This window comes from Sus scrofa, chromosome 13, assembly GCF_054392235.1.
Source record: "Sus scrofa isolate SSC_HxYL_T2T_F1_AM1 chromosome 13, Sscrofa_HxYL_maternal_Yorkshire_Landrace_v2.0, whole genome shotgun sequence".
Taxonomy (NCBI): domain Eukaryota; kingdom Metazoa; phylum Chordata; class Mammalia; order Artiodactyla; family Suidae; genus Sus; species Sus scrofa.
The window spans coordinates 147,909,696-147,937,346 of record NC_139395.1 but is presented as its reverse complement, the minus strand read 5'-3'; the positions used below and the strand labels follow the sequence as shown (position 1 = coordinate 147,937,346).

The 27,651-nt window shown below is 49.4% G+C and overlaps 2 protein-coding genes across 46 annotated transcripts; one reads left to right on the top strand and one right to left on the bottom strand.

The window, feature by feature from the left end:
- Nucleotides 1–918: 918 nt before the first annotated feature.
- On the bottom strand, nucleotides 919–23,667 carry PIGZ (phosphatidylinositol glycan anchor biosynthesis class Z (Gwada blood group)). Of its 45 annotated transcripts, none has more exons than XR_014824594.1 (9): nucleotides 23,467–23,667; nucleotides 21,258–21,384; nucleotides 17,789–17,915; nucleotides 17,277–17,432; nucleotides 8,870–9,080; nucleotides 3,371–4,932; nucleotides 3,157–3,289; nucleotides 2,891–3,022; nucleotides 919–1,018 (listed from the first exon to the last, which is right to left on the bottom strand). XR_014824594.1 is itself a non-coding variant. In XM_084990813.1 (7 exons), the coding sequence occupies exons 5-6, from the start codon at nucleotides 9,075–9,077 to the stop codon at nucleotides 3,371–3,373; spliced, it is 1,770 nt and encodes a 589-aa protein (XP_084846939.1). In that variant the 5' UTR covers nucleotides 9,078–9,080; nucleotides 17,277–17,432; nucleotides 17,653–17,915; nucleotides 21,258–21,384; nucleotides 23,467–23,667; the 3' UTR covers nucleotides 1,189–3,289. The 45 variants fall into 45 exon arrangements, 36 of the variants coding, with proteins under 36 accessions (XP_084846939.1, XP_020925783.1, XP_020925786.1 ...); XR_014824592.1 differs by lacking the exon at nucleotides 919–1,018 and adding an exon at nucleotides 1,189–2,450 and having other exon boundaries at nucleotides 8,870–9,077; nucleotides 23,478–23,667; XR_014824593.1 differs by lacking the exons at nucleotides 17,277–17,432; nucleotides 17,789–17,915 and having other exon boundaries at nucleotides 8,870–9,077; nucleotides 21,258–22,685; nucleotides 23,478–23,667.
- On the top strand, nucleotides 23,187–25,785 carry LOC146397683 (uncharacterized). Its single transcript, XM_084990818.1, has 2 exons — nucleotides 23,187–23,663; nucleotides 25,602–25,785. The coding sequence occupies exons 1-2, from the start codon at nucleotides 23,300–23,302 to the stop codon at nucleotides 25,646–25,648; spliced, it is 411 nt and encodes a 136-aa protein (XP_084846944.1). The 5' UTR covers nucleotides 23,187–23,299; the 3' UTR covers nucleotides 25,649–25,785.
- Nucleotides 25,786–27,651: the final 1,866 nt, after the last annotated feature.

Genomic DNA, 27,651 nt, shown 5'->3' with positions numbered 1-27,651 from the left:
AGCTCCAATTCGACCCCTAGCCTGAGAACCTCCATGTGCCACAGGTGTGGCCCTAAAAAGCAAAAAAAAAAAAAAAAAAAAAAAACTCGATTAGTGAAGGCAGGTGAAATGGATTTGACTCATTACCCATGGTTTCAGAATGAGTGTGGTACTTCTCTGGCAAAGTGGATTAGGATTCTTGGGGACCATGGGCCCAGGTAATACTTGTTAACACATATTGAGTACATAATCTGTACTGGCACTTGCTAATTGCATTCTCTGTGAGTTATCCCACCCCTTAACAGCCACTTTAACATGAGGAATTGCAGGCTCCTTAAGTTGTACACAGAAGAGACTTATGAATACAGCCCAAGACCCTAATCACAGCTCTCCAAGGCATTTAGCCTGACTTTCAGTGCTTGCCTTCCCTGCCACCGCTACCACCATCACCAGGGCATTAGGACAGACAACTGCCTACCATGGAAAAGCTACCTGGATTCCTAGTCCTTAAGAGAGTCTAGATATATTCTAAAGACTATGCTCCAGCTAACAGACCCATGACTAACAAGTCCATTGTATATGCTGATTATCTCTAATCTGGCTACACAGTTAATCATGCAAGGGAGAAAGCTCTAAGCCTCAGGAGAAGCTTTTAGGCTGGCAACCAAACAATTTTTACTTTGGTTTTTCTGATGGGCATAGAGGGAGGTAGAGAGGGCCAGAGAACTAACTACCCTGATCACAGAGAAACGAGAGCAGCTTGTTCTCCATTTTCCTAATGGTCAGAGTTCTGATTTGACACACCACCCTCCAGTCTTCCCATCACAGGTGCTTCTGTCTAATCCTCTCTGAGGTCAGTGTCCCACTCTCCTAAGGACCCAACTTCTAGCTTGGCATCCCACCTCCTGTGCTCCCTCCCCCAGACCAGAGGCAACTCACTGGATTCTCCTTTGAGCTTGTCAGCAAGGAGCCCAGGGAGCTTGTTCATTCTATTGCCTTGTGTGCCTCATCAGGCAGTCCCACTCACTATTCTCTGGATCTGGGTATAAGAGCAACAGAATGTTAGCAGTCCTCAGCCCAACCCCAGCCCTCAACATAAACAAGCACACTCGCAGCTGGGTCTTGACCGGCAGAGACAAAAAGAAGAGTGCAGGGACCAATGACGCTTCTGGGCAAACTGGCCATTTTGTAGGAAAGGAAGGCAGGCAAGAGAAGGAACAGTTGTTTACTTTTTGTGGAAGAAGAGTGTAGGAACCAAGTTCCCTCCATTTTGGTAGGAGTCAGAGCAGAAAGAAAACTGGGTCCTTTTTGCTCCATCGGGTTTGGATGCCTCCCCTCTTCGTTAGAGAAGCGTCCAGTGTCTGTAGTCAGCGGCTTGTCATCCCACCAGTTACCCTATTACTAAAGAAACCAAATTCTTCCCACCATTCCCCATGGCAACCATCTCCCAGCATGCCTTCCAGGCTCTTCTAACCTTTGCCAGAAAATGAAGCAGGGAAGCAACTCATTCCACTATCCTGCAGGGCAGTTCCTAATCACCCCTTGATGCCACACAAGTCTCGATACCAACACTTTACAGACAAATTTGTTAGAGCTCAGACCACTACAATCTGGAAGAGCTGTTACACCAACAGCACCTCCAGGGAATTCTGAGGTCGTGAACCCAACTGGGGGAGGGAAGAGACAGAAGTCCCAAGAAGCCCAGAGGAATTTGAAACAGAGTCTGGGGGATCTCCAGGTTGCACTTGGCTTTTAAATGTTGGGCAGAAAGGCCTTCTTTGGCTGCAAAGTAAACAAGTGCTTATCAGGTGCCAGAGATGATGCTAAGCACTACAGGTGAGACAAATCCGAAGTTGCTAGCAGAAACGTGAACCACAAGAACAATGAATTATCCTGAACGGGTACTAAAGAGGGAAATATCCACAAGTGTGGTCCTTGGCGTCTCCTCCCAGCTTAGTTCAGTAACATCATTTTAGTAGTTAACAATTGGCCATGGTGAGCGTGTTACACCACAGAAATCACAAACGCTGCAGATCAGGGCTGTTTTGCCCCCAGAGAACACTGACCAGCATGGCACTGACTTTCTTTCCCTTGGAGTCCCAAGGAAGGTGTGGCACTAGAACCCTAGCAGTAGCTGCAGAGCAGCCCGCCTAGGAGGGCCTTTAAGATGACCCAAGACTTTAGCTAGCAAAAGGCAGACTTAGAAAAGCACTCAGGTTTGGTCACTTGCACAAGTGTGTCTCCTGCCTGTGCTCCTCCAGCGTCCTCCTCTCGGCCTGGTTGCCTCTTGTTCTCATGAGATGGCGGGAGAACGAGAACAAGCTTAGTGCCACCACTTCTCACATTCCCAGCGGGCTGTGTTTTGGGGAGCGATGTGCCCAGGTGTGATGGCTTCTACCAGGCAGCAGGCGTGGATTTGGTATGGACTTCGCTCTCCGTCCTGTGAAGGGGCTTCAGACAGGGGCTGGGGGCTTGGAGAGGGACCAGACCACGTTTAAGGTTTTGTGCTCAAGCACCACCAGATACTGAGCCTTATGTCTTCATTCCCACTGGGGCCGACCCAGGAGGGAGAACATCTGGGCTCCCTGATCCCCAAAGGAGATACAGAAATGTCCTACCACCTCTTTCTGGGACACGAGTAAGAAGAGAGTTGCAGGAGTGGGCGGCCAGGGGCGTTCCAGAACTACTCATTTTGGTAATAAGTACTGAGACAGCAGGCACCGAAGTGCAGTTAGATACACCACACCCACTTCTCTGCTTAGAGCTTTGGGAGAGACATGCCCATCTAGCCAGGGGATGTGCGCTGCAGGCCCAGGAACAACACAGTGTTGGGGGGCAGACACCTCAAAGACCCTCTGATCCACTGTAGAGATGAAAACTGAGGCTGGGTGAGGGGAAGGGGCTGTCTTACCATGTAGCCAGCAAGAGCAGACCAGGGCCTGCAACCAGGTCCGCCGCTCTTTACATCACCATGCTGCCTCCTTCCAGGAGAAAGAGGCCAAAGGGCTGTCATGACAGCAAGAGCTAAGGCATCCTAGGGGGGCTGGGAGAAGTCATTCAGGACGTCATTAGGAGATTGCTGTCTCCTTTCACAACCAGGTGCTATTTACGTATTTCAACATCACAGTGACTGGAAGGGGTAGGGCAGGAACAGACATTTGGCATTATTGATTATACCAGGTTCTTTGGGGCCCTTGGCATCAGGACTGTGACTGGTCCTCTCTTTGGTCTTTGAGGGAAATGGGGTATCAGTTTCCCCAGAAGGCGGAGTGGTCAGAGGCTGTGCATAGGAGAGGCAATGGTGGGAATTCTGGAAGGGAAAGGAAAGGAGGAGAATCAGGGCTCTGTCCCAGCCCAGCCACCCAGGTAGGAGGTGGAGAGACGCCTTTACCTATGGCTGAGTCCCAGCCAGTGGATCTGCTGTCATATTGTCAGGCTGCTCCCCGAGCTCCAGGATGTGAAGGCTCAGATGTTCCCTCCAAGCCCCACTCAGCAGGGAGGACAGGGCTGGTGGGTCTTCCAGGGTCAAGTGGGGAAAGATGAGCGCCTCATTCTTGAGGGGGAAGCTGCACTTCTTCACCGCAGGCCTGGTGGTGCCAGGGGTCACCACAAAAAGGCGGCAGAGCCATGGCCCACCCGCCACCTGGCAGGCTGGTTGTCTGGTGAAGTTGTTCAGGGCTTGACACAGGAGCCAGTCCTCACTGCCAGCCATGTCCACCACCTCCACTGGTGACCCCAGCCCGGGGAGGTGGAGGAGGTGCCGGGGGGGCATGTAGGTGTGGGTGAAGAGGAGTGTGTAGCGGGTGGACACATGCGGGAGCACAGGGGCATGAACCACCCGCTCCAGGTGCCCCAGGCCAGGCACGAGGCCGCCCTGGTGCAGGCAGCCAAAGAAGAGGGCCCCTAGGGCATTGAAGAGAGCGAGGGTGCCCTTGCAGGGTGCAGGCTGGGTCTGTGGACTACAAAGCAGGACCAGGGGGACCAGGAGGGGAATCAGGAACCGAGCCTCCTGGTGGCTAAAGGCAGACAGCAGGGCCAGGGGTGTGAAGTAGATGAGCAGGAGGTGAGACCTGGACTGCAGGCGCCAGGCATCCAGTGCTCTTAGGAAGCCCACCCTTGCGAAGGCCTGGAGGCAGGCTCGCAGCTGTCGCCACGCAGCCTGCAGGGCATGGGCGTGCAGCACCCCAAAGAGCAGGAAGCCATTGACTGCCAGGTGAGTGAGCTGCATGTGTGTGCCATGCCTCGCCAGGTTTACAGGGTCCAGGTTGTAACGCAGGAAGTTGGCAGGTGTAAGGATCAGGGTTCTGGGTCTCGATGGACTGGAGAAATACCAGCTGTCCACAGCCACAAACACTGCTGCCGTGAGGGCCGCCCCTGGGAGCAGCACCAGGGCTTCCTTGGTCAGCGACCTGAAGCTGGGGCTTGTAGGTCCGTAAGTACCCCAGAGGAAGAGGGGGACCAGAGCAAAGGCCAGAAAGGTGGGCCGGTTGAAGAAGCCAGCAGCCACAATGCCCCCAAGAAGCCAGCTGTGCCACCACGGGCCTGGAGCAGGCTTCTCAGGTGTGGGGCTCCCAGCTACACGGGGGGATACCAGCACCAGCAGCCACGCAAAAAGCAGTCCCTCGATGGCATTGGAGAAGGTCCTTGTGTAAAAGACCAGGGTGACGTAGGAACCAGATAGCAGGACCAGGGCGCTCCAGCGCTCCGCCCCCCAGCGTGGGGCCAGGTGGTACACGGCCACGTCCAGGGCAAAGGAGAGGGTGGTGAGGAGGAGCCGGGGCCCCACCAGCAGCACATAGCCACTCACTGGGCCAGGCCAAGGCCCCCACTCTTCCCAGAGCCTGAGCAGCCAGAAGGCAGAACCAGAGGTCAGCAGTGGGAAGACAACTGTGCGGCAGGGGCTGCTGGGCTGAAACTCCCAGGGCCGTGCAGCCTCTATGCCCAGGATGTCCTCTGCAGAGAGAGAAGCAGAGGTGAGCCAGGTCCAAGCTCAGAGAATATGGAAGACAAAATTCTAGGGTGGCCCCCAAGATTCCCCAGCCCCACTGTGTACATGCCCCACACAATCCCTGGGACCATGAAGATGACAGATTTTACTCCTTTGATTAGGGTATGTTGCAGGCGACAGCTGACCCTAAGATAGGAAGATCACCTGGATGGCCAGATGGCCTTGACAAATCACAGCTTTCCTTTATTTATTTATAATTTTTTTTTGTCTTGTTGCTATTTCTTGGGCCGCTCCCGCAGCATATGGAGGTTCCCAGGCTAGGGGTCGAGTCGGAACTGTAGCCGCCAGCCTATGCCAGAGCCACAGCAACACGGGATCCGAGCTGCGTCTGCAGCCTACACCACAGCTCACGGCAATGCCGGATCCTTAACCCACTGAGCAAGGACAGGGACCGAACCCGCAACCTCATGGTTCCTAGTCGGATTCGTTAACCACTGCGCCACGACGGGAACTCCCACAGCTTTCCTTTAAATCAGTCTTCTCAGCTGGTAGCAGAAGAGGACATCAGAGATGAGAAGGATTTGCTGGCTTAAAGATGGAGGTGGGGAGTTCCCCTTGTGGCTCAGCGGGTTACCAACCCGACTAGCATCCATGAGGACTCGGGTTTGATCCCTGGCCTCGCTCAGTAGGTTAAGGATCTGGTGTTGCAGTGAGCTGCGGCGTGGGTTGCAGACGTGGCTCGGATCCCGAGTTGCTGTGGCTGTGGCGTAGGCCGGCAGCTGCTGCTCTGATCTGACCCCTAGCCTGGGAATTCCCTAAAAAGACCAAAAAAAAAAAAAAAAAAAAAAAAAATGGAGGGGGTATTGGCAAGGAATGTTGGTGGCCTCTGGGAGCTGGGAGCAGCCCTCAGCTGAGAGCCAGCAAGGAAACGTGACTTTAGTCCCATAGCCTCAAAAAATTGAATTCGTCCAACAGCAAGAATGAGCTTAGAAGCAGATTTCCCCCCAGAGCTTCCAGACAAGAAGTCAGCCCAGCCCAGCCCAGACCTTGTGATACTCTGAGAAGAGAGCCCAGGCTGGATTTCTGATTTACAGAAATGTGAGCTAACAGTTTTAGGCTGCGAGGTTTGTGCTGGTTTACTCAGCAATAGAAATGAATAGGGGAAGCTCTGCCCTTCCCAGGCCCCCGACCTGGGCAGTGAGGTGACAGTGTGGACAGGGAGTATAGGGAGGAACAGGGGAAGACTCCATTCCTCTCACTGGAGTTCTAAAGTCTCCAAAGGCAGAATCAAAACGCATCTCCCTGATTACAACTGTTCTGCATGCTATGCGTATGAACGGGAACCAGGGGCACAGGGGTGGGGGAGGGGTAGGAATGAGCAACTGTGTCAAAAGTGACTAGTTTTGTCTATGAGTCCCAATTTTTCTTTTTTCCCCCTTTTTTTTTAGGGCCACACCCACAGCATATGGATGTTCCCAGGCCAGGGGTCAAATCAGAGCTACAGCTGCTAGCCACAGCCATAGCCACACGGGATCTGAGCCGCATCTGTGACCTACACCACAGCTCATGGCAACGCAAGATCCTTAACCCACTGAGCAAGGCCAGGGATCAAACTGGCATCCTCATGGATACTAGTTGGACTCATTTTAGCTGTGCCACAACAGGAACTCCAATTCCTAATTTTTAAAATAAGAAGCATGTACTCATGAAATTACTTGTAGCCTGGAGCTAGTCTGTGCCCCTGTGCCTCACTGTCTCAGAGCTCTGAGGGGTGGGGTGAAGAAAACTCTTTTTTTTTTTTTTGTCTTTTCTAGGGCCACACTCATGTCATATGGAGGTTTCCAGGCTAGGGGTCCAATCGGAGCTGCGGCCTCCAGCCTTCGCCAGAGCTACAGCAATGCAGGATCCGAGCTGTGTCTGCAACCTACACCACAGCTCACAGTAATGCCGGATCCTCAACCCACTGAGCGAGGCCAGGGATTGAACCCGAAACCCCACGGTTCCTAGTTGGAATCATTAACCACTGAGCCACGGCAGGAACTCCAAAGAAAACAAACTCTTAATTTCTGCATCTCAGCTCCAAGCCCCACAACCTTTCACAGCTGATAACATGGCTGGTTGTTTACGGCTCTTTGCTTCTCCTCCTTATTCCTCTTTATTCCTCTATTCTTTTTGGTTTGCTTTCTCTATGTCAGAAGGTAAAAGGTAAACAAAAAACCTAGGATCAGATCAATCTGGCTACTTCTGGCTGGCTCAGGTTAAAAAAAAAAAAAAAAAAAAGGAGGGGGTGGAAAAGAGGACTGGACCTTTCAACTTTAAAAACAAATCCATCTGTTGAGCTTTGTGGCAGAGATAACTGCCTCCCCAGTATATCTACTCTCCTTATTTTCTTTAGCTGGCCATTTGGTCAGACTATTATTTATTATCTTCCCTTTGCAACTAGGGGTGGTCACGTGATGCATTCTAACCAGTGGGATGGAAAATGTCAAAAAGTGTGTGGCTTTTAAAATAGGCCTTGGGGAGTTCCCATCGTGGCGCAGAGGTTAATGAATCCGACTAGGAACCATGAGGTTGCGGGTTCGATCCCTGCCCTTGCTCGGTGGGTTAATGATCCGGCGTTGCCATGAGCTGAGGTGTCTCGGATCCCGTGTTGCTGTGGCTCTGGTGTAGGCTGGTGGCTACAGCTCCAATTAGACCCCTAGCGTGGGAACCTCCATATTCCGCAGGAGCGGCGCTAGAAAAAGGCAAAAAGACAAATAAAATAAAATATGCCCTTGGAGTTCCCATTGTGACTTAGCAGGTTAAGAACCCGACATAGTGTTTGTGAGGAGGCGGGTTTGATCCCTGGCCTTGCTCACTGGGTTAAAGATCTGCTGTTGCCCCAAGCTGCAGTGCAGGTCGCAGATGCAGCTTGGATTCAGCTGTGGTGTAGGCCAGCAGCTGCAGCTCTCCAATTTGACCCCTGGTCTGGGCACTTCCATGTGCCACAGGTGTAACTGAAAAAAGAAAAATGAAAAAAAGATATGTCCTTAAAGAGAGTAGGCATGCCCATCTCTTCTCTGGTGGCCAGTTTTAGACTTGATGGCTAGACCTCAAGCAGTCATCTTGAACCAAGAGGAGGAAGCCTTGTGACCACAGTATCTGAAAAACCTCAAGGTGTCTGGCACCATCTTCATGATGTGTTCTATACCACCTAGAAGGTAGGTTCCAACAAGGGAGCATTTTAGGTTTGGCTTCCATCAGCCATCACGCACATCTACAGAAAGTTTCATTATTTTATCTCACAGCCCTATGTAAGCTTCTTCAAACACTGAGGATTCTAAAATCCTTCTACTGAGAAGCCCATAACAGCTTTTGTTCTGTTGGTATAAGTGGGAAAACATCAAAGAGGTGGCATTTCATTGGTTTGTTCAATGGTCTGAACAAACTCAGAATGGGTCTACACACACTTGATATCATTTAGAAGGTGAATGTCACCATTCAGGAAGGAGGTATGAAGTCTCCACTCCTAAGTAGTTTTTTTTTTTTTTTTCTCGTCTTTTTGCCATTTCTTGTGCAGCTCCCCGCTCCCCCCACCCAGCATATGGAGGTTCCTAGGCTAGGGGTTTAATCAGAGCTGCAGCCGCCGGCCTACACCACAGCCACAGCAACGCCAGATCCGAGCCTCGTCTGCGACCTACACCACAGCTCATGGCAACGCCAGATCCTTAACCTGCTGAGCGAGGCCAGGGATCGAACCCGTAACCTCGTGGTTCCTAGTCAGGTTCATTAACCACTGAGCCACAGTGGGAACTCCTCCACTCCTAAGTTTTAATGCCAGAAAGGCTCATGGATTTACTGCTTATCTGCACAGACATTTTTCTCCCTTGGCACTCAGTATCCAATCAACTCCTCAACCAGACATTGCTGCAACTTATCTTAACCACACATGGGGAGCTTTACCTGCCATGACCTCAGGAGACTGGAAGAACTCATCTGGGTGCACGTAGCCTGTCTGTGGAAGGAGACACCACACCAGGCGGAGCAGGCTGAGGCTGCCCCACAGCATCCTGGCTGCCGTCTTCATATCAAATTGCTGCCAAGACACCGGGCCAGAGCCTAGAATGACTTCAGCTGCTACAGATGCTATTCTGGTCCCACAGATCTGCATCTGCTAAGGAAAACATTTATTAGTTATTATAATGTAAATTTATGTTCAGTGGTCTGAACAAACTCAGAATGGGTCTACACACAATGAGAATGTTAATAATAGCTCCTGTTTACTAAGTGCCTGCTAATGTACCAGGAATTTATATGCATATCTCATTTAATCCTTTCCAGAGTCTGGGCCAGTGGGTCTCATTATTTCCATTTTACAGATGAGGAAACTGAGGCCTCTGCTGAGTAACCTGGTTACTTGCTAATCATATTTGCCAAGTGTCTAAATATGACATCTGTTAAAATATATTTGCTAATAAGACATTTTGTTATGTGACTAAAGATGACATTTACAAGTAGGACTAGGGAACCTTCCAAACCTGGGTTTCACAGCCTCACCCTACTCGGCATCTCCTATCCATAAGCAAGCATGGCAGCCTGTCTTACATTTCTGAAAACTTAGGAACCTCCATGGATTCCATCCATTTTTCTTTGCTAAAAATAAACTACATTTGACCCCACTGTCCCTAGGCACGTCCTCCAACTTTCACACCCTGGAACGTTCCTTTTGGAAGGTGATGGTTTGAATGTTTGTGCCCTGCCTCTTCCCACATTTGTATGTTGAAGTCCTCATGTCTGACGTGATGGTATCAGGAGGTGGGGCCTTAGGTCATGAGAGCAGAGCCCTCATGAATGGGATCAGTGTTCTTATAAAAGAGACATCACACATTTACAGAAGGGCTTCTTCATCCCTTCCACCATGTAAGGACACAGCGAGAAGTTGCTGGCTAGGAACCAGGAAGAAGGCCCCCATTATGCTGACACCCTCATCTCAGACTTCCAGCCTCCGGAACCATGAGAAACAAGTTTCTATTGCTTATGAGCCGCTCAGTCTGTGGTATCTTGTGGTAGCAGCCCAAACAGACTCCTCCTGATGGGAATTCTCACTCCCTTGACCCAAAGATCAGCAGGAATTTGAGCCCACTGTACGATGGACCTTCTTATCAATACTAATACATTATCTGGGGTGAACAGAAAAACAAGTCTGACAACATGTTTGTTGCTTCTTCAGAAATACATATGGGAACTGTTCCCTGACTTCCTGACTTTGATATGTATTTTATCTTAATTTTTTACTTTTTTTTTTTTTTTTTGGTCCTTTCTAGGGCCGCTCCCACAGCATATGGAGGTTCCCAAGCTAGGGGTCCAATTGGAGCTGTAGCCACCAGCCTACGCCAGAGCCACAGCAACGCAGGATCCAAGCCTCATCTGTGACCTACATCACAGCTCACAGCAACACCAGATCCTTAACCCACTGAGTGAGGCCAGGGATCGAACCCGCAACCTCATGGTTCCTAGTCAGATTCATTAACCACTGCGCCATGATGGGAACTCCTTAATTTTTTACTTTTTAGGGGCTTACCTGTGGCATATGGAAGTTCCCTGGCTAGGGGTCGAATCGGAACTGCAGCTGCCAGCCTACACCACAGCCACAGCAATGCCAGAATCAAGCTGCATCTGCAACGTACACTACAGCTCAGGGCAACACCAGATCCTTAACCACTGAGCGAGGCCAGGGATGGAACCCTCATCCTCATGGATACTAGTTGGGCTCATTACCACTGAGCCACAGTAGAAACTTCCTGACTATTTTAAAGGCTGACCTTAAGCAGCTATTGTTCTCAGGTATGATATCAAGTTATAACAGAGGAGACAAGTGAAGCAACAGAACAGGAATCTGGCAGATGTTGATAAGAAGACTCTTGATACTAAAACCTCATAGAGCTTAAAATAATGCTTTGCAGCCTCTGCTCAAACTTTGCAACTTAATTGTGCAGACTATTTTTCCAAAGCCAGTGCATATCCCAACTTTTTGAGTAGAGTTTTCAGATAGAAGATGAGGCCAAACTTAGCACTAACAAGCAAAGGGTCAATCAGAGTTTCTTTTTTTTTTTTTTTCATTGGCAGCCCATTGATATGGGGGTGGAGGGAGGGGGAAAGCACAGTATCCATCACACAGGACAAACTTTGCGGTCCTGCAAGCCTGGTTCAGATCGGAACTCTGCCATTATTGGCTGCATTACCTTGGACAAGCGGCCTATATCCCTAAACCTTAGATTCTTCATTGGGAAAGTCAGGTAATAATAATATCAAGCTCACAGGTGTGAGAAATACTTAGCTGATGTACAGAGGGCAGTAGTGTACAGCGCTTGCATGTATATGTGACCAACAGGAAGTTGCTCTTACTGCTTTCAGTTGAGCACAAATAATAAAATTCAAGCTGCTCCAGACACTCTAGGTGTTAGGTTGAAACTTTCTTGGGAGATTCTGGAACTGGCCCCGTAGGCGCAAGACAGGGAGAGACTGAAGGAAGAGGCAGACCCCTGCAGGTTGATAGATGCTCTCTCTTTTTTTTTTTTTCCCTTTCAGGGCTGCACCCGCAGCATATGTGGAACATCAGGCAAATCTCTCTCGGATATAAACTGTAGAAATATTTTCCTAGATAAGTCTCCTGAGGCAAAAGAAGTAAAAACAAAACCAAATTGGGCCTAATCAAACTTAAAAGCTTTTGCACAGCAAAGGAAACCATCAATGAAGAGAAAAGGCAACCTACAGACTGCGAGAAAATTTGCAAATCATGAGATTGACAAGGGCCTAAAATCTAAGATATACAAACAGCTCATACAACTCAATATCAAAAATCAAACAACCCAATCAAAAAATGGGCAGAAGATCTAAATAGACATTTCTCCAAAGAAGACATACAGATGGCCAACAGGCACAGGACAAGATGCTCGGCATCACTAATTATTAAACCACAAAACCACAATAAGTTATCACCTCACATCAGTCAGAATGGCCATCATCAGTAGGTGTACAAATAGGATAGAGTTAAGGCTCTGGCATTGTCTCTGCAGCAGCGGCTTGGGTTGCTGCTAAGGCTCGGGTTTGATTCCCACTCGGGTGCAGTGGGTTAAGGATCTGGCATTGCCACAGCTGTGGCTTAGGTTGCAGCTGTGGCTCAGATTTGAACCCTGGCTTGGAGACTTCCATATGCTACAGGCAAGGCACCCCCCGCCCAAAAAAAGTCTACAAATAAGAGTTTTCTTGTGGCATAGTAGGTTAAGGATCCAGTATTGTCAGTGCAGCAGCTTGGCTTGCTGCTGTGGTGCAGTTTCAGTCCCTGGCTTGGGAACTTCCACACGCCATGGGCAAGGCCAAAAACAAAAGAAAAAAGTCTGCAAATAATAAATGCTGCAGAAGGCGTGGAGAAAAGGGAACCCTCTTACACTGCTGATGGAAACGTAAATTGGTTTGCCACTATGGAAAACAGTATGTAGAAGTTCCTTAAAAAACTAAAAACAGAGCTACCATATATATGATCCAGCAATCCCACTTGTGGGCCTATATCAAGAAAAGACAAAAAGTCTAATTTGAAAAAGATACGTGCACCCCAATGTTCATAGCAGCACTATTTACAATAGCTAAGACATGGAAACAACCTAAGTATCCATCCACAGGTAAATGGATAAAGAAGATGTGACGTGTATATATATATACATAGCAGACTATTACTCAGCCATAAAAAACAATGAAATAAGACCATCATCAGCAAGATGGGTGGACCTAGAGATTATCATACTAAGTGGAGGAAGTCAGACAAAGACAAATACATATGATATCACCCATATGTGGAATCTAAAAAATAATACAGTTGAATCTATATACAAAACAGAAACAGACTCACAGACATAGAAAACAAACTTGTGACCAAAGGGGAAAGTGAAGGGAATAAATTAGGGGATTAACAGATACAAACTACTATACAAAAAATACATAAGCAGCAAGGATTTACTGTAAATACGGAGAACTATGTTCAATATCTTATACACTGAATTACACATATATGATACATACATATAAAATTCATTATACACATATGTGATGGGAAATAATCTGAAAAAATACATAACTGAAAAAAGTTGCTGTATACCTAAAACTTATACAATATTGTAAATCAACTGTACTACAATTAAAAAAAAAAAGAAGAGTTCCTGTTGTGGTACAGCAGAAACAAATCTGACCAGGAACCATGAGGTTGTAGATTCGATCCCTGTCCTTGCTCAGTGGGTTAAGGATCTGGTGTTGCCGTGAGCTGTGGTGTAGGTCGCAGGCGCGGCTCAGATCCTGTGTTGCTGTGGCTGTGGCGTAGGCTGGCAGCTGTAGCTCCAACTGGACCCCTAGCCTGGGAGCCTCCACATGCTGTGCGTGCAGCCCTAAAAAGAAAAAAAAGAAAAAAGAAATAGCCATGTTGAGAAAGAAGACAGGTTTTGAGAAGATCCAATTTAGTTTAAGTCATATCAAGTTATTTTCAAGGAGGTCACGTACTTAGGAGTCAGCCTTGGTCAGTGAATTTTTGTGGTCATGATTTGGGTGGGTGGGGGGACAGGGAACAAGGGGACTGTATTGCAATTACATCAGTGCTTTTTCAGGATGTGGCCACAGACTGCCATGAGGAACCTGGATGTCTCCACAATGGTGAGGATGGATGGGATGGGGAGATGCTATGCCTCGGCCTCCGCAGCTGCTTCAAGAAGAACTGCTGGCAGATGGCTCCTTGGTGCCTGGGAGAGCAGGTAAGCTGGGACCATGTCTTGAGCATGAGGCCTATGGAACATGCCAGCCTGTGGCCACATGGCCTGCAGGAGTATAGGTCTGCTGTCCTCTATCCCACCCTCGCCCACTCTTATTCTGTCCAACACGATGCCACTGGCTGGGGCTGCTCCATCTCAGTGGTGCAGCCTTTGCAACAGTGGAATTGAGTTTTGTCTCTATGAGGGCTATGTGACAATCCAGTGAGTGGTTTTTTTGTTTGTTTGCTTTTATGACTGCACCCATGGCATAAGGAAGTTCCCAGGCTAGGAGTCCAGTCGGAGCTACAGCCAGAGCAACGTGGGATCTAAGCTGAGTCTGCAACCTACACCACAGCTCATGGCAATGCCAGATCCTTAACCCACTGAATGAGGCCATGAATCAAACCCACATCCGCATGGATACTAGTCGGATTTGTTTCTGCTGTGCCGCAACAGGAACTCTCAGTGAGTGTTTTTTAAGTATCTAATTCTTTTTTCTTTATAGGGCTGCACTTGCAGAATATGGAAGTTCCCCAGCTAGGGGTCCTATTGGAGCTGCAGCTGCTGGCCTACACCACAGCAACTTGGGATCCAAGCCTCATCTGTGACTTACACCACAGCTTGCAGCAATGCTGGATCCTTAACCCACTAAGCGAGGCCAGGAATCAAACCTGCATCCTCATGGATACTAGTCAGGTTCTTAACCTGCTGAGCCACAACAGGAATTCCTAAAGTATTTAATGTATTTTTTATTTTACCTTATTTTTAAATTTTACTTTATTTTTTTTTCTAATATATTTTTAAAACAGGAATCATACAGTGTTTGCTTTATAATAGGCTTTTGTCCCTTGGCAGTATCATGAGCATCTCTCCCTATGACAGGAGCGCTCCTTCCCACCAGCCGCACGCTTTCCACCCATCCTGTATCTATTTCCTCCCCTTCCATCCATAAACGTGTTTGACTCTTTGCCATTCTTACAGAAACAAGCAACCAAAATTCTCCTTGAAACTGGATGTGCCCTCTCTCTCTCCTTCCCTTCACAGGACAACTCGACCATCAGCATTCACTGAAATCACTACTCATGTCTTATCAACTGTTCTACCCAAGACAGTCTGGCTTTTCTTGGCACCACTGCCCTGACACAGCCCTCTCAAGAGCCTCCTTGGTGTTTTTTTTTTTTTTTTTTTTTTTTTTCTTTTTTGGTCTTTTTGTCTCTTTAGGGCTGTACCTGCGGCATATGAAGGTTCCCGGGCTAGGGGTCGAATCAGAGCTACAACTGCCAGCCTACACCACAGCCACAGCCATGCAGGATCCAAGCCACGTCTGCCACCTACACCATAGCTCATGGCAACGCCGGATCCTTAACCCACTGAGCAAGGCCAGGGATCGAACCCACAACCTCATGGTTCCTAGTCGGGTTCATTAACCACTAAGCCAAGATGGGAACTCCCCTCCTTGGTTTTCTAACTGTCAAACTCAAATGGGCACTTCAGGCCTCTACATTGCCTTCTGTCTGATGACAGTGACCCCTTCCACAAGACCCGTCTCCCTCTATAGTGTCTTCCTACACTATGAAAGCTGGGAAACAAAAACCTACATTTCAAAGATTCCTTTGAAGTTGGGTTACACAAGTTAGGTTTTAAGAAATTTAGAAAGCAGGGAGTCCCCATCGTGGCTCAGTGGTTAACAACTCCGACTAGGACCAATGAAGTTGCGGGTTCGATCCCTAGCTTCACTCAGTGGGTTAAGGATCCAGCATTGCCGTGAGCTATGGTGTAGGTCACAGATGTGGCATGGATCTGGAGTTGCTTTGGCTCTGGTGTAGGCTGGCAGCTGTAGCTCCAATTCGACCCCTAGCCTGGGAACTTCCATATGCCATGGGTGCAACCCTAAAAAAAAAAAAAAAAAAAAAGAATTTAGAAAGTGGATGTGAGGAATTACTGCTTTTTTTTTTTTTTTTTTAGGGCTGTACTTGTGGCATGTGGAGGTTCCGATGCTAGGGGTCTAATCGGAGCTGTTGACACTGGTCTACACCACAGCTCACAGCAACGCCAGATCCTTAACCCACTGAGCGAGGCCAGGGATCGAACCTGCAACACCTCATGGTTTCTAGTCAGATTCATTTCCACTGCACCATGATGGGAACTCCCTTGCTTTCTAAAATCTTAAAAATTTAGAATTTAGGTTGGGATTGACAGTATCTCTGCAGCACTGACACAGGTCAACCCCTAGCCCAGTACACCATGTTAAGAATAGGGCATTGCTGCAGCTGCAGCGTAGGTCGCAGCTGTGACTCGATATAACCTCTGGTCTAGAAATTCCATATACTGCAGGGCGGCCAAGAAAGAAAGAAAGAAAGAAAGCTTATGTGAAACAGGTCATATTTCTGCAGTTTCCGTTGCTTGCTCCTGGCAAATGAGATTATGAAGACACGGGGTTTTCCTGCAACTGCTTTCCAGTGGCCAGGCCAGCTTTGGGGTAACTGCAGGTATGGTGGCATCATAATGCATTCTCTCAGTAACAGTGCTGTAAATTAGACTGAGTTCCAAGGTAGCCTTTACATTGGCCTGATCGTCACACAAATGGTAACTCCTCCAGTGAGTCACTTCTGGGTGTTCAAAGGAAGTCCAAACTCCAGCCCAGTCCTCCACTGCACCTAATGATTTTTAGTAACTGATTCCCTGTTTATTTTATTTTTTTATTTCTTTGCTTTTTAGGGCCACACCCACGGCATATGGAAGTTCCCAGACTAGGGGTCCAATTAGAGCTACAGCTGCCAGCCTGCACCACAGCCACAGCAACGCGGGATCCCAGCCGCGTCTGCAACCTACACCACAGCTCACGGCAACGCCGGATCCTTAACACACTGAGCAAGGCCAGGGATCGAACCCACAACCTCATGGTTCCTAGTCGGATTTTTTTCTGCTGCGCCATGACGGGAACTCCTGATTCCCGGTTTAGATTCTTTTCCTGCTGGCTTCTAGTTCTAGTACCGAACTCTGACCATTTGGAATCAGTAGGCAGTAGGCCTTAAAGGATGAAACTATTCATATATGAAAAGAAAATAACTACGAAAAATAAAAATAAAAATAAAGAGAGGTCCTATCATGCCTCAGTGGGTTAAGAACTCGACTAGCATCCATGAGGGTGCAGGTTCGATCCCTGGCCTCACTCAGTGGGTTAGGGGTCTGGTGTTGCCGTGAGCTGTGATGCAGGTCGCTGATGCTGCTTGGTTCTGGTGTCGCTGTGGCTGTGGCGTAGGCTGGTGGCTACAGCTTGGATTAGACCCCTAGCCTGGGACCCTCCATATGCCGCACCTGTGGCTGAAAGAAGGAAGGGAGGGAAGGAGGGAGGGAGGAGGGAAGGGAAAAGAAAGGAAAGGGAAAGAAATAATAACTACATGTGGGTCACACAGGGGCTGTGTGGGCGCTGCCTGTGCCTCCTAGGGGTCAGGTGCCCTTCTGGGCTGTGGCCTGGATGAGCACGCCCTTCCCTTGTGCTCGTCCCCGAGGCCTCCCAGAGCTTCGTGGCCCATGACTACCTCTGTCACAGCAATGAAACGCCCTTGCACACTCACCTGCTTTCCCCCCCTGGCCTATCATTCTGATTTCATCCACCATCTCCGTGTTGGAGGAGCTCCTGGTCCCCAGACCTGCCCCATAGTCTGCTCCACTCTGGGGGGAAAGGGAACTGTCAAAGGTCCAGACACAAGGTGCCTTCCTTCCCACAAGGACTAAAACACACAAACAAACAAAAGAAAGAAAAAAAGAGGAGAAAATCACTACGGGTCTGTCTTCTGTGTTTAGGGTAAAATAACTCAAGAATGAGGGCAACCCCACACTGAAGACCTTCACAAGCAGACCCTCAGAACGTCCGAAAGGAGATACACGCGCACATAGACAGGTACACAAATATGTATCAGGCAGAAGGAGAAATGATTCCAGATAGAAGACCTGAGAGGGAGGCGGGAGCTGGTCCTCAGACGAGCTGGAAGGGGGACGTCAAGTGAAGACCATCCCCCCGCTTTCTTCCGGTAGAGGGTCAAGGAGATGGGTACATTTGCTGCAGCAGTGTTCCAGGCTCACTCACCAGCTTCGCGGGTGCTGACGGGGAGCTCTGGGGGTTTGGCTACGGCTCTCTGATCCCCGGATCACAAATAATGCACTGTGTTCTTGAGCTCAGTAGTTCCAGGAGTAGCCTCCTGGGTCCCACTGTCCTGTCAGGGGGACAGAGGTAGTCGCTTCAACAGCGGGTCAGTTTTGCAGCTTCTAGGAGCCATTCCTGGAGAGTCAGCCTGGGCCTGATTATCCAGCACCTCCGAAGTTTACATAAGCACCTGCTTCCCTGTATTAAGCCCTGTGGTGTTTCAAGTACTTAACTGTTCAAAAATAACAGCAACAACAAAAACTCTGGTGTTCCCTGGTGGCTCAGCGGGTTAAGGATCTGGCATTGTCACTGCTGTGGTGCGGGTTTGGGAACTTCTGCATGCGGCAGGCAAAGCCCCCCCAATATATATATATAGTTATAGAATGTATATAAATATTATATGTATATCATATATACACATATAAAATATACATATATAATTATATGTATATTTATATAAATATTATATTTATAATATAAAATACATTTATTTTATATAAATACTATATTTATATACATATATAAATAAAAGAATGTTTTCCAGGTTCATCCATGTTTTTACCAGGTATCAGTACTGCATTCTTTTCATATGGCCAAATACCATTACATTATGTGGCTGTATCACATCTGCGTATCCTTTCATCCGGTGATGACCACTTGAGTTGAATCTTCTGGCTATTTTGAAGAATGCTGTGATAAGCATTTGTATACAAGTTTCTGTGTGGACCTAACATTTTCATTTCCCTGGGCATATACCTATGAGTTGAACTATTAGGTCATAAGATAACTCTGTGTTTAATCATTTGCAGAGCTGCCAGATTGTTTTCTTTTCTTTCTTTCTTTTTTGTCTTTTTAGGGCCATACTGGCAGCATATGGAGGCTCCCAGGCTATAGCTGCCAGCCTACGCCCCGGCTCATGGCAATGAGGATCCTTAACCTACTGAGCAAGGCCAGGGACTGAACCTGAGTCCTCATGGATCCTAGTCAGATTCATTTCCACTGAGCCGCGACGGGAACTCCAAGATTGTTTTCCGAGCGGCTTTCCACTAGCTGTTTGAGGATTCTGAATTCCCCACGTCTTGAGCAACATTTGTTGGTATCTGGCTTTTTGATCCTAGTGGGTGTGAGGTGATATCTTATTACGGTTTTGATTTGCACGTGCATCTCTTTAAGTCAAAGGAGTCTTTCCCGAAGTCCCCCAGCAGACCTTCCATTAAGTCCCATTGGCCAAAAGGGTATCAAGGAGACCTTCCTAAACCAATCACTGGCAAGGGGAATGGGATTTCCAGTGAGGACTCGCTTCCTGGTTTGGAGGTGGGGCTGTGGGCTGCCTCCTTTGAAGCACAAGCATCCTGAGGAGATCACTCACCTGAACATCGGGTTCTGTTAGGGAGGAGGAAGTGGGACAGAGGACTGCAGTGTAGCTGTGTCATGTGGCTTCTGCAGTGCCAGGCTCTGATGGCTTCCCTCCTTCTGCTCTGACCATTTCTTCCCAGGCACCTCTTCCTCTGCCCACCCCTGAAATGTCAGTGCTCCCTCCTCATCATCCATACTCTTGGGTTGCCTCATTTATTCCCATGGTTTCAATGTCCTTTTGATGATTTCTTAGATTGTTTCTTTTCTGAGCTTCAGATTTATAGATAAAAATAATAAGAGTTGCCATCTTTGGATACTTATTATATTCCAGGCACTGTACATGATCTCATTTAACTCATAACAACCTCATAATTCTATTGTTACCCCTGTTTTATAGACAAATGAATAGGTTTAGAGAGATCAGGTTTTTTGCTCAAGGCAACAGAACGAGTAGGCTGATGACAGTGGTGGCTGGACGCAGTCTGTTTGACTCCAGAGCCCTGATCCACTCGCGGTTGGGCTTCTGCCCCTCCCTCAATCACAGGGCAGCCAAAAAGAATGCATCATTTTCTCTTGACCCAACCCTGACCATGTGGTCCCTGAAGCCGTGAAGGAACCAGTTTTTCCAGTTAATCAGTCCAGACACTCAAGGGTCACCTTGCATCTTCATCCCTTCCCTATGGGACATTAGCTTTGCTTTCTAAACAACCTTTGAATCCAGCACTTGTTCTTCATCCTTCATTGGCACTACCCTGGGGTATATGTTGCCTGAGAATCTTCAGCCCTGAAGGTGGCCATGCAGGGCCTCTAGCTGCAAGCAGTCCCCTCCTTTATCACGCCAGTGTGTTACACAAGAGGCATCATTTTCTATAATGTGCATAATAAGAAAAATATCGAGAAGCAAGACTGCACTCACCTCTCTGCTTTCCCTCCCCCACCTCCACTCACCCTCCTACTGCAGCCAGATAGAGCCATTGCATAAAACCTCTGGGTGGGGGCGTCAAGCCCTCACCATACCAAGACCAAGTCCACATTCCAGATTGTAACATACCAGGCTCTCCACGGTCCCCAGTATCCTCTCAAGCCTATATTCTCACCTCTTTGTGTACAGAGCTTGGAGCTCTAGAAACACTGCATTTTTCTGCGGTCGCCTCTATTCTGCATTATCACCTCAGCCATGCCCGTGCTCACATTGCTTCCTCTGCGGGATATGCTTACAACATGGAGGTTAAGCCAAGCTTTGGCCCTGAGTAGACCCCTGCTTCCAATCCTTGCTCCGTCATGGTGAAAGAGCACTGAATTTCTGTGAATCTCAATTTGTAATTTATCTGTAAAATGAGGATAACAATAGCACCTACCTCTGGCTTTGTGAAAACTGATTTTAAAAACTGCCTGGGAGTTCCTGTTGTGGCTCAGTGGTTAACGAATCCGACTAGGAACAATGAGGTTGTGGGTTCGATCTCTGGCCTTGCTCAGTGGGTTAAGGATCCGGCGTTGCCTTGAGCTGGGGTGTAGGTTGCAGATGCAGCTCGGATCCCGCGTTGCTGTGGCATAGGCCGTTGGCTGCAGCTCTGATTCGACCCCTAGCCTGGGAACCTCCATATGCCACGGGAAGCGGCCCTAGAAATGTCAAAAAGACCAAAAAAAGACAAAAAAACCCACAAAAAAACAAACAAAAAAAAAACAAAACTGCCTGGAGCCCCAAGAAGCTGCCCATTTCCGCAGCACTCTATGCCAGGCCTTGCATGGCGCCACACACTGTGGGTGCCATCTTATTGCTTCTCCATCCTCTAGGGCTGAGGTCACCTGGTTCTGGGATCCATTTGGATCCATCTCAGCCCCTCTAGTCCACCCGGACAGGCCCACGCTGCAGCCAGGATCAAGGACAGAGTTGGAGATTCCTGGAAGAGGTGGCGGCATAGTGCAGGAGTTCTCCAGAAAGAGACCTACCCCCTCTGGCTCAGGCTGAGGCCTCCTGAGGAAAGGACCCTGGGGCCGTCCCTAGTGGGCTGCTCTAGTGGGTGGAGCCAACACCATGGGCAGGACAGCTACTCACCTAAACCCAATCAGGATGCAAGCTGCTCATTTATGACAGAATCACACTGAGCGGCCCTGTGGGGGTCCAAATTCTGCAGCTTCCAAAGCCTGCCAGGTGTCTTCACGACGGAGAGGAGCCGGAGGCTCTGGAATAAAGGGATAGCGCTCAGGGCTGCGGAGATGCCACTGTGGGGCAGCGGAGCAGCTGCTGATAACCACAGGCAGGGGCATCCTGCATGCGTGTTGATGTCTGAGGCCAGCGAGCAGGGAGAGAGATCATCTCAGTGGCAGGGGTACAGCAAAGTAGAAACCGCTGCTGTGGGCACAGGAACAGGGGTCTGGGGGAAGCCGGGGAAGAGATCCCCAGGGCAGAGAGGACAGGAAGGGTGAGCAGAGACAGTTGTCTTTCTTGCTGAGTCAGAGGCTGGGGCCATTCTTGGTGCCCCATCTTTCACTGGTGCCCACTGTGTGCACAGTAGCGTGCTCTGGGGACACACGTCCACAGACACGGTCCAGAATGGCAGCCATCACATGTGGCACTTCCAAGGAAGTTCACACAAACTTCCCCCTGATAAAACTGCTGAGTTGCTGCTTATGGAAAAGGGTGGCTGGCCCAAGTTTCGGTTCCTTCTCTAGATCCGGTACTTGGAGCAGAGTCTAAAGATTGCCTGGGCGGGAGTGTTGGAGAAGGTCCGGGCGCGAGGGCCAAAGGCGTCTTCTCTGGCTTGAAACACGCCAGGACCATGTCCAAGGACAAGATCTGGTTCCAAACTCTGGGGTCCATCTCAGGCGCAGAGTGTGAGAGTGACTTTCCTGAGTCCGTTTTTCTGTTTAGTGTCGCATTTCATCCTCCCTTCGACCCTGGGGGCTGCAGTACACCCAGCAGGTGCCCCATCCTGGAGGCACTGTAGTGGCTGACCCTGGTGCCTCCTTCGCTGGTTGCCCGAACCCACCCATATTCATCCTTTGATTAACAGAGTATGCAACACACAGCATTAAACACACATACGGGAGAGTGGATGAGAGCAAGGTATCCCAGTTAACTGCCATGTGTCATTTAATCATTCATGACCTCATGGTTCCCACTTGCAAAATGGAAATTCTGCTCTGCCAGCTGAGAGTTTCCAAATAATTTTGACAGTGGTTGCCAGTTTTTTTGTTTTGTTTTGTTTTGTTTTTTCTTCTTTTTAGGGCTGAAACATAGCGTAGCATATGGAAATTCCCAGGCTACTGAGGCAAATCAGCTGGCCTATGCCACAGCCACAGAAATGCCAGATCTCAGCCATGTCTGTGACCTACACCACCACTCACTGCAGCAACACCAGATCCTTAATCCACTGAGTGAGGCCAGGGATCGAACCCCTGGTTCTCATGGATACTAGTTGGGTTCCTTACTGCTGAGCTGCACCGAGAACTCCTGGTTCCCAGTTTCCTGAGGCGAAGGTGTCTGTGGGTGAAAAGTGGCATGAAAGGAAGGGTGAGAGATGTGCTCCTCGAGGAAAGCTACAACTGTCCTCACCATATCGTGGGTCCCACAGCAAAGTCCCGCAAAGCCACCAACCAGAGTGTGGCAAGATCGCCTAGAGCATCCGTGGTGACAGCGCTTTTGCCCTTGTCGGTGCCTCCATGCAACTCTGGGCAGGGAAGCCATCCTCTTACCCTTCCAGAAGGCAGGCCTGGGCCCAAAGTGCACCACACAAGGCCAGAAGTGGCAATTCTTCCCTATGTGCGATCTGTCCCTGCTCATAGGTTTCAGGCTCAGCCCTTTGCAGAGTTTTTGGTTTCATTTTCATCAGGGACCCTGGAGGTAGCTTCCTTATATGCCTCTTTTATAGAGGGGGTAAGTGAAGCTCAGTAAAGTTAGGGAACCGCCCAAAGACACAGTAGTGGGATAGGATTCAAATTTAGGCCTCCGAGTCCAAAACTAGAGCTCTCCAGTGGCATGTACACACAGACTCCCTTCCCCTTCCCAAGAAAACGCCACCACGCCCTTCCCCTAGGCTGGGGCAGGTCAGTGCTAAGGGCCAGCGGACCCTGGTTTGAGGAAAGTTGCCCACGAAAATGTGGGGCCATAACTGCTTGGCCTGCCTTCCCAGTCTCCAGCCTCTGCTGGTCTCTGGGCAGCTGGCAAAGGTAGAAGCAATCGCAGTTCTTCCTGCCCTTTCCTCCTCCCCACTTGACCCCCACCCCGCCCCACCAACTCTTCCCCAGCCCTTGTGCCGACTCACCCCGGACTCACCGCGTGCTGTTCCTGGCTGCACCTGCCCCGCCGGCGGCTTCCGGCCCCACAAGAGTCCGCGCAGGGGGTGGGTCCGGAGCCACCAGGACCGAGCACTGGAGCCAGGCAGCGTGTCCTTAGCGCGGCTGCCCGTCTGTCTGGTCCAGGAAATTAGGCACAGCGCGCAGTGCGCCAGGCGGGGCGGAGGTATGGTGCAGAGGGCTGCAGACCAGCGCGCCCGCCCGCAGGCGGGGCCACCCGAGGCGTCCCCTGCGGTCCGGGCTGCGGCAACGTTGGGGCGGGGGGGGGGGGGGGGGGGAACGACGACGATGGAGGGTCCCCGGCAGCCCTTGGGCCGAGGCAAGCCGGGCAGTGACTGGTCGGTTCCCTTCCCGCGTTCCATCTCACCCCCCTAGCAGCGTCCTCCTTGGCGAGCCACGCCTGGTGAGCCGTCTTTTTAGCACGAGGGACAATTAAGCAGAACATTTCTAGGCCATACTTTGTCACTCAGTTTCTGCATTCTCTGTGGGTGGGGCTCTCTATGGCTGAGATGACCTGCTCTCTGGGGTGGAGCAGGGCGGGCGGGAAAGGCACCCCGGAGACGCTCTGCGGGCCTGGTTTGGGAAACGGAGCGGGAGAAGCAGGGTCAATTTCACCGCGACCCAGTGCTTTTCCGGCTGTCGCCACCCCCGCCGCCGCTGCGCTCTTTGTCCTGGAAACAGTCCAGGGGCGGGCGCCCCTCCCCATCTCTGTATTCTGCAAGTGGGGGACAGGCCATTGGCCCAGGGTTGCCCGCCAGTCGGAGGAGGTCACTGATGCCTGGGGGCCCAGGCTCCCTTCCCCGCCGCTCCCGGTCCCTCTGCAGGGTGGGCGCCCCGAACTGATAGGCTCCTGGGCAGAGGTCAGGGAGCCACTGGGGGTCTCGCCGCCTCCCGGGTCCCACTGGGTCCCTGCCCAGGCCTGGAGCTGTGGACCAAGCTTAAAGGCTGGCGACTCATGGCGGAGTGTTACACGAAGCCTCCCGAGGGAGGCTGACCTGCTCTCACTACAGCAAATTTTTTTTTGAAGGTCTTGAGCAGAATCCCTTCCCCTGTATTCCCTTTCGTGTTTCATAGTAGCCCTCACATTAGAAAAAAGAAAAAGAAAAAAAAAAAAAAAAAAGAAAGCCAACTCTACTTTGTTGAGAAATTATTTACATACAGTAAATACCAGAAATCGTAAGGACTAAATACAGTACAGAAAAGGGCTCATTTCCCCCCACTCTGACCCAGCTTCAGGGTGCTGTCTGCCCCTCCCTCAGAACCTCTCCTGCCCTGGGGTTCTCATCTCAGTAGTTACCAGGGCAAAAGGAAGTCATCCTTCAGTTTCCTTGTATCTAACTGAAGTCTTTCCTGCTTTTACCTATCTATCTATCTATTAATTGTTTGTCTTTTTGTCTTTTTTGAGGGCCGTACCCATGACATATGGAAATTCCCAGGCTAGGGGTCTAATTGGAGCTGTAGCCACCGGCCTACACCACAGCCACAGCCACACCAGATCCAAGCCACATCTGCAACCTACACCACAGCTCACGGCAACGCCGGATCCTTAACCCACCAAGCAAGGCCAGGGATCGAACCTGCAACCTCATGGTTCCTAGTCAGATTCGTTTCTGCTGAGCCACGATGGTAACTCCTAATCTATATTTTTAATCAATGTAATACATGTGCACAGCTTAAAAAGTTCATATGGATACAAAAAGCTTACGTGAGAAAGAGGAGGTAAGAGACTGGAGAAAGGGGGTCCTGACCAGAGAAGAGAAGGTGTCAGGGTTGCTTGGTTACATCTTCAGGCTTGGGAAAGGCTCTCATATCTGGCTGCCCCCTTTCTCCAGTCCCTTACCTCCTCTTTCATCTTCCTCCTCTTCACTGTAACACCTGTAATCAGGACTAGCCTGTAGGAAACTGGAAGTCAGGTGCAGAGCCTGTGCTGAAATGGTCCACACAGTTCCTCCTCTCGGCCCTGCGCTCACATGGAGTGGGAGACAGAGTTCTCAGGTGGTCCAGACTCAAGAAGAGCTGAGATCCTGGCTCAGGTCCTGCTGTGGTTTTCCCAGCTCACAAGTCACAGGTCAGTTGCAGTAGCAATGTTTCCTTTCTCATCCAGGGGCTGGAAGGAGCGGGAATGGGAATTCAGCACCTGCATCTGGGTAGTGGCTTGGTTCTGCCACCAGCTAAACAGATGAGTGACCCTGAGCAGGCTGATTCCTCTCTCTGTGCTCCAGCTATAAAATAACACTGGGATTTTTAGAAAGCCGCACAGCTCTAATGTCTTAGAGGTAAGTCCCCTGAAAGAGCCTTGGCCCTCTCCAGCCAGGATGGCTCTGATCAGTGCCCCACGGACTGGCCATTGTGGTGCCCTCCTGATTCTCTGTGCCACCAGGCCCAGGAGCCTTGGCTGGGTGGAGGCCGTCCTACCTGCTTTACCATCTCCTCTATTTGCCTGATAAAGCAGCTTCTTCTCTTGGCCCCCAGGCAAAGGAGGGAAGGAAGCAGAAGATGACATCACAGGAGGGAGTATTTGGACCTTACCATTTGGACACAAGACTTGATTCGAAGGACACTTTACCCCCAAGGAAGATTTGAATTATAACACTTAATTCAGTGGATAAGCAACAGGTCCTGCTGTATAGCACAAGGAACTCTATCTAGTCACTTGTGATGGAACATGACGGAGGATAATGTGAGAAAAAGAATGTGTATACACACACACACACAATATAAAACCGGGTCACTTTGCTATACAGAAGAAATTGACAGAGCATTTTAAATCAACTATTAAGAAAAACACTTAATTCAAACTACACAAATCCTGATTAAGTTTTAGACAGAATTTTCCAGAGTGAACTCCACTAAACTGACAATTACTTGATTAATGCTTTTTTTAAGTATACAGTTTTCTTTTTTCTTTTAATACAGTTTTTAAAAAAGTATCGACATAATGGCCTACCTTAATGGTTTACTGACATCTTCTGCTGCCATAGGACATGAAGGGCTCAGACATCAGGGGTGCACACCTGGATCAGCCTTGGCTAGGACCTTTGAGTTTTGATCTCCAGCTTAAAAGCCTCATCTTCTCCCTAAAGTGAGAAGGGAAACCTTTGAATGTGAAGGCTGTGATCTAGGTCGGCTTCCCTCAGCTGTGTGATTCTGCATCACTTGCTTAAATCCCCTAAGCCTCATTTTTCTCACCTGTAAAATGACGAAAATAAAACCTACCTGCTGACCTCAGAAGAGCTGTTTGTTGTATGTAAAAATAAGTAATTATTACCACAAACCACAACAGCATTAAGTAATCCCCGGCTCTAATCCCCATGCCCAGTAGGGGGAGCTCCAGAAGATGTTACTGTTAACGGCACCTCCATGATTAATGGAACAGGCATCATTTGCTTGCTCTGACCACTAGGTGGCACCACAGATTTGGTTCTGTGAGTATTTCAGTCTCAAAGGCAGCGCTTTGTGTTTGAACCACGTAAAAATGCTGGGGTTTTGTTTTTTTGTTTTTTTTTTTTTTGGAATGTCAACATCAGCTAATTATTGACAGTTTCTTATGGTTCTACGTAAATTTTGCCATGGCGCCTGCCTTGGTGTGTTTCTTTTAGGCTTTGTCTCAGCAAGCCCTGCTGCATTCCAGGGACAAAGCAGCTGAAGCCTTTAGGAAGCCTGGGCGGTGCCTTCCACCCAGGTGGCCTAGGCTGCTGGGGTACACCCAGTGGACAGCGGGGAGTTGCTGCCAGAGACCTGGGGGCAAGGACCCACCCAGGCTAGGAAGAGAGAGCTAGAAAGACAGCATCAGAGTTAAGGACAGAGCCAGAGACACAGAGAAGCATTACACTGGTGATCACAGGAATTTGATTTGTAGACAGAGGTCTCTTACTTTCCATGAGTACAAATTCCCTTGCTGAGCCCAGAAAGCCATTTCCCAAGGAACTCAAAGGACAGACCATGCCCAGGTGACCCTGACCTCTGTTCCTTGCTTCCCGTTTTCGCACTCCCTCCCTAGGGGTGCTGGCCCTGGGCCCCCAGTATTGTGAAAGAAGTTGAGAAACAGATCTCAGATCATTAACAGAATTGACTGGTGACCCTGAGAGGTGGGAGTGACTCACCTGAAGGCTGGGTGGGGCTCTGGGACCATCCTCAGGCAAGGAGCCCCCCTC

Excerpts from the sequence above, each read along its gene's own strand:
- PIGZ (XM_084990813.1), bottom strand. The coding sequence starts at position 9,077 with ATGCAGATCTGTGGGACCAGAATAGCATCTGTAGCAGCTGAAGTCATT. Across the intron at positions 4,933-8,869 it reads GTCTCCTGAGGTCATGGCAG|AGGACATCCTGGGCATAGAG; the intron begins GTAAAGCTCCCC and ends CTCTCTCTGCAG.
- LOC146397683 (XM_084990818.1), top strand. The coding sequence starts at position 23,300 with ATGTGGGGCCATAACTGCTTGGCCTGCCTTCCCAGTCTCCAGCCTCTG. Across the intron at positions 23,664-25,601 it reads GTGCGCCAGGCGGGGCGGAG|GGGCTGGAAGGAGCGGGAAT; the intron begins GTATGGTGCAGA and ends TTTCTCATCCAG.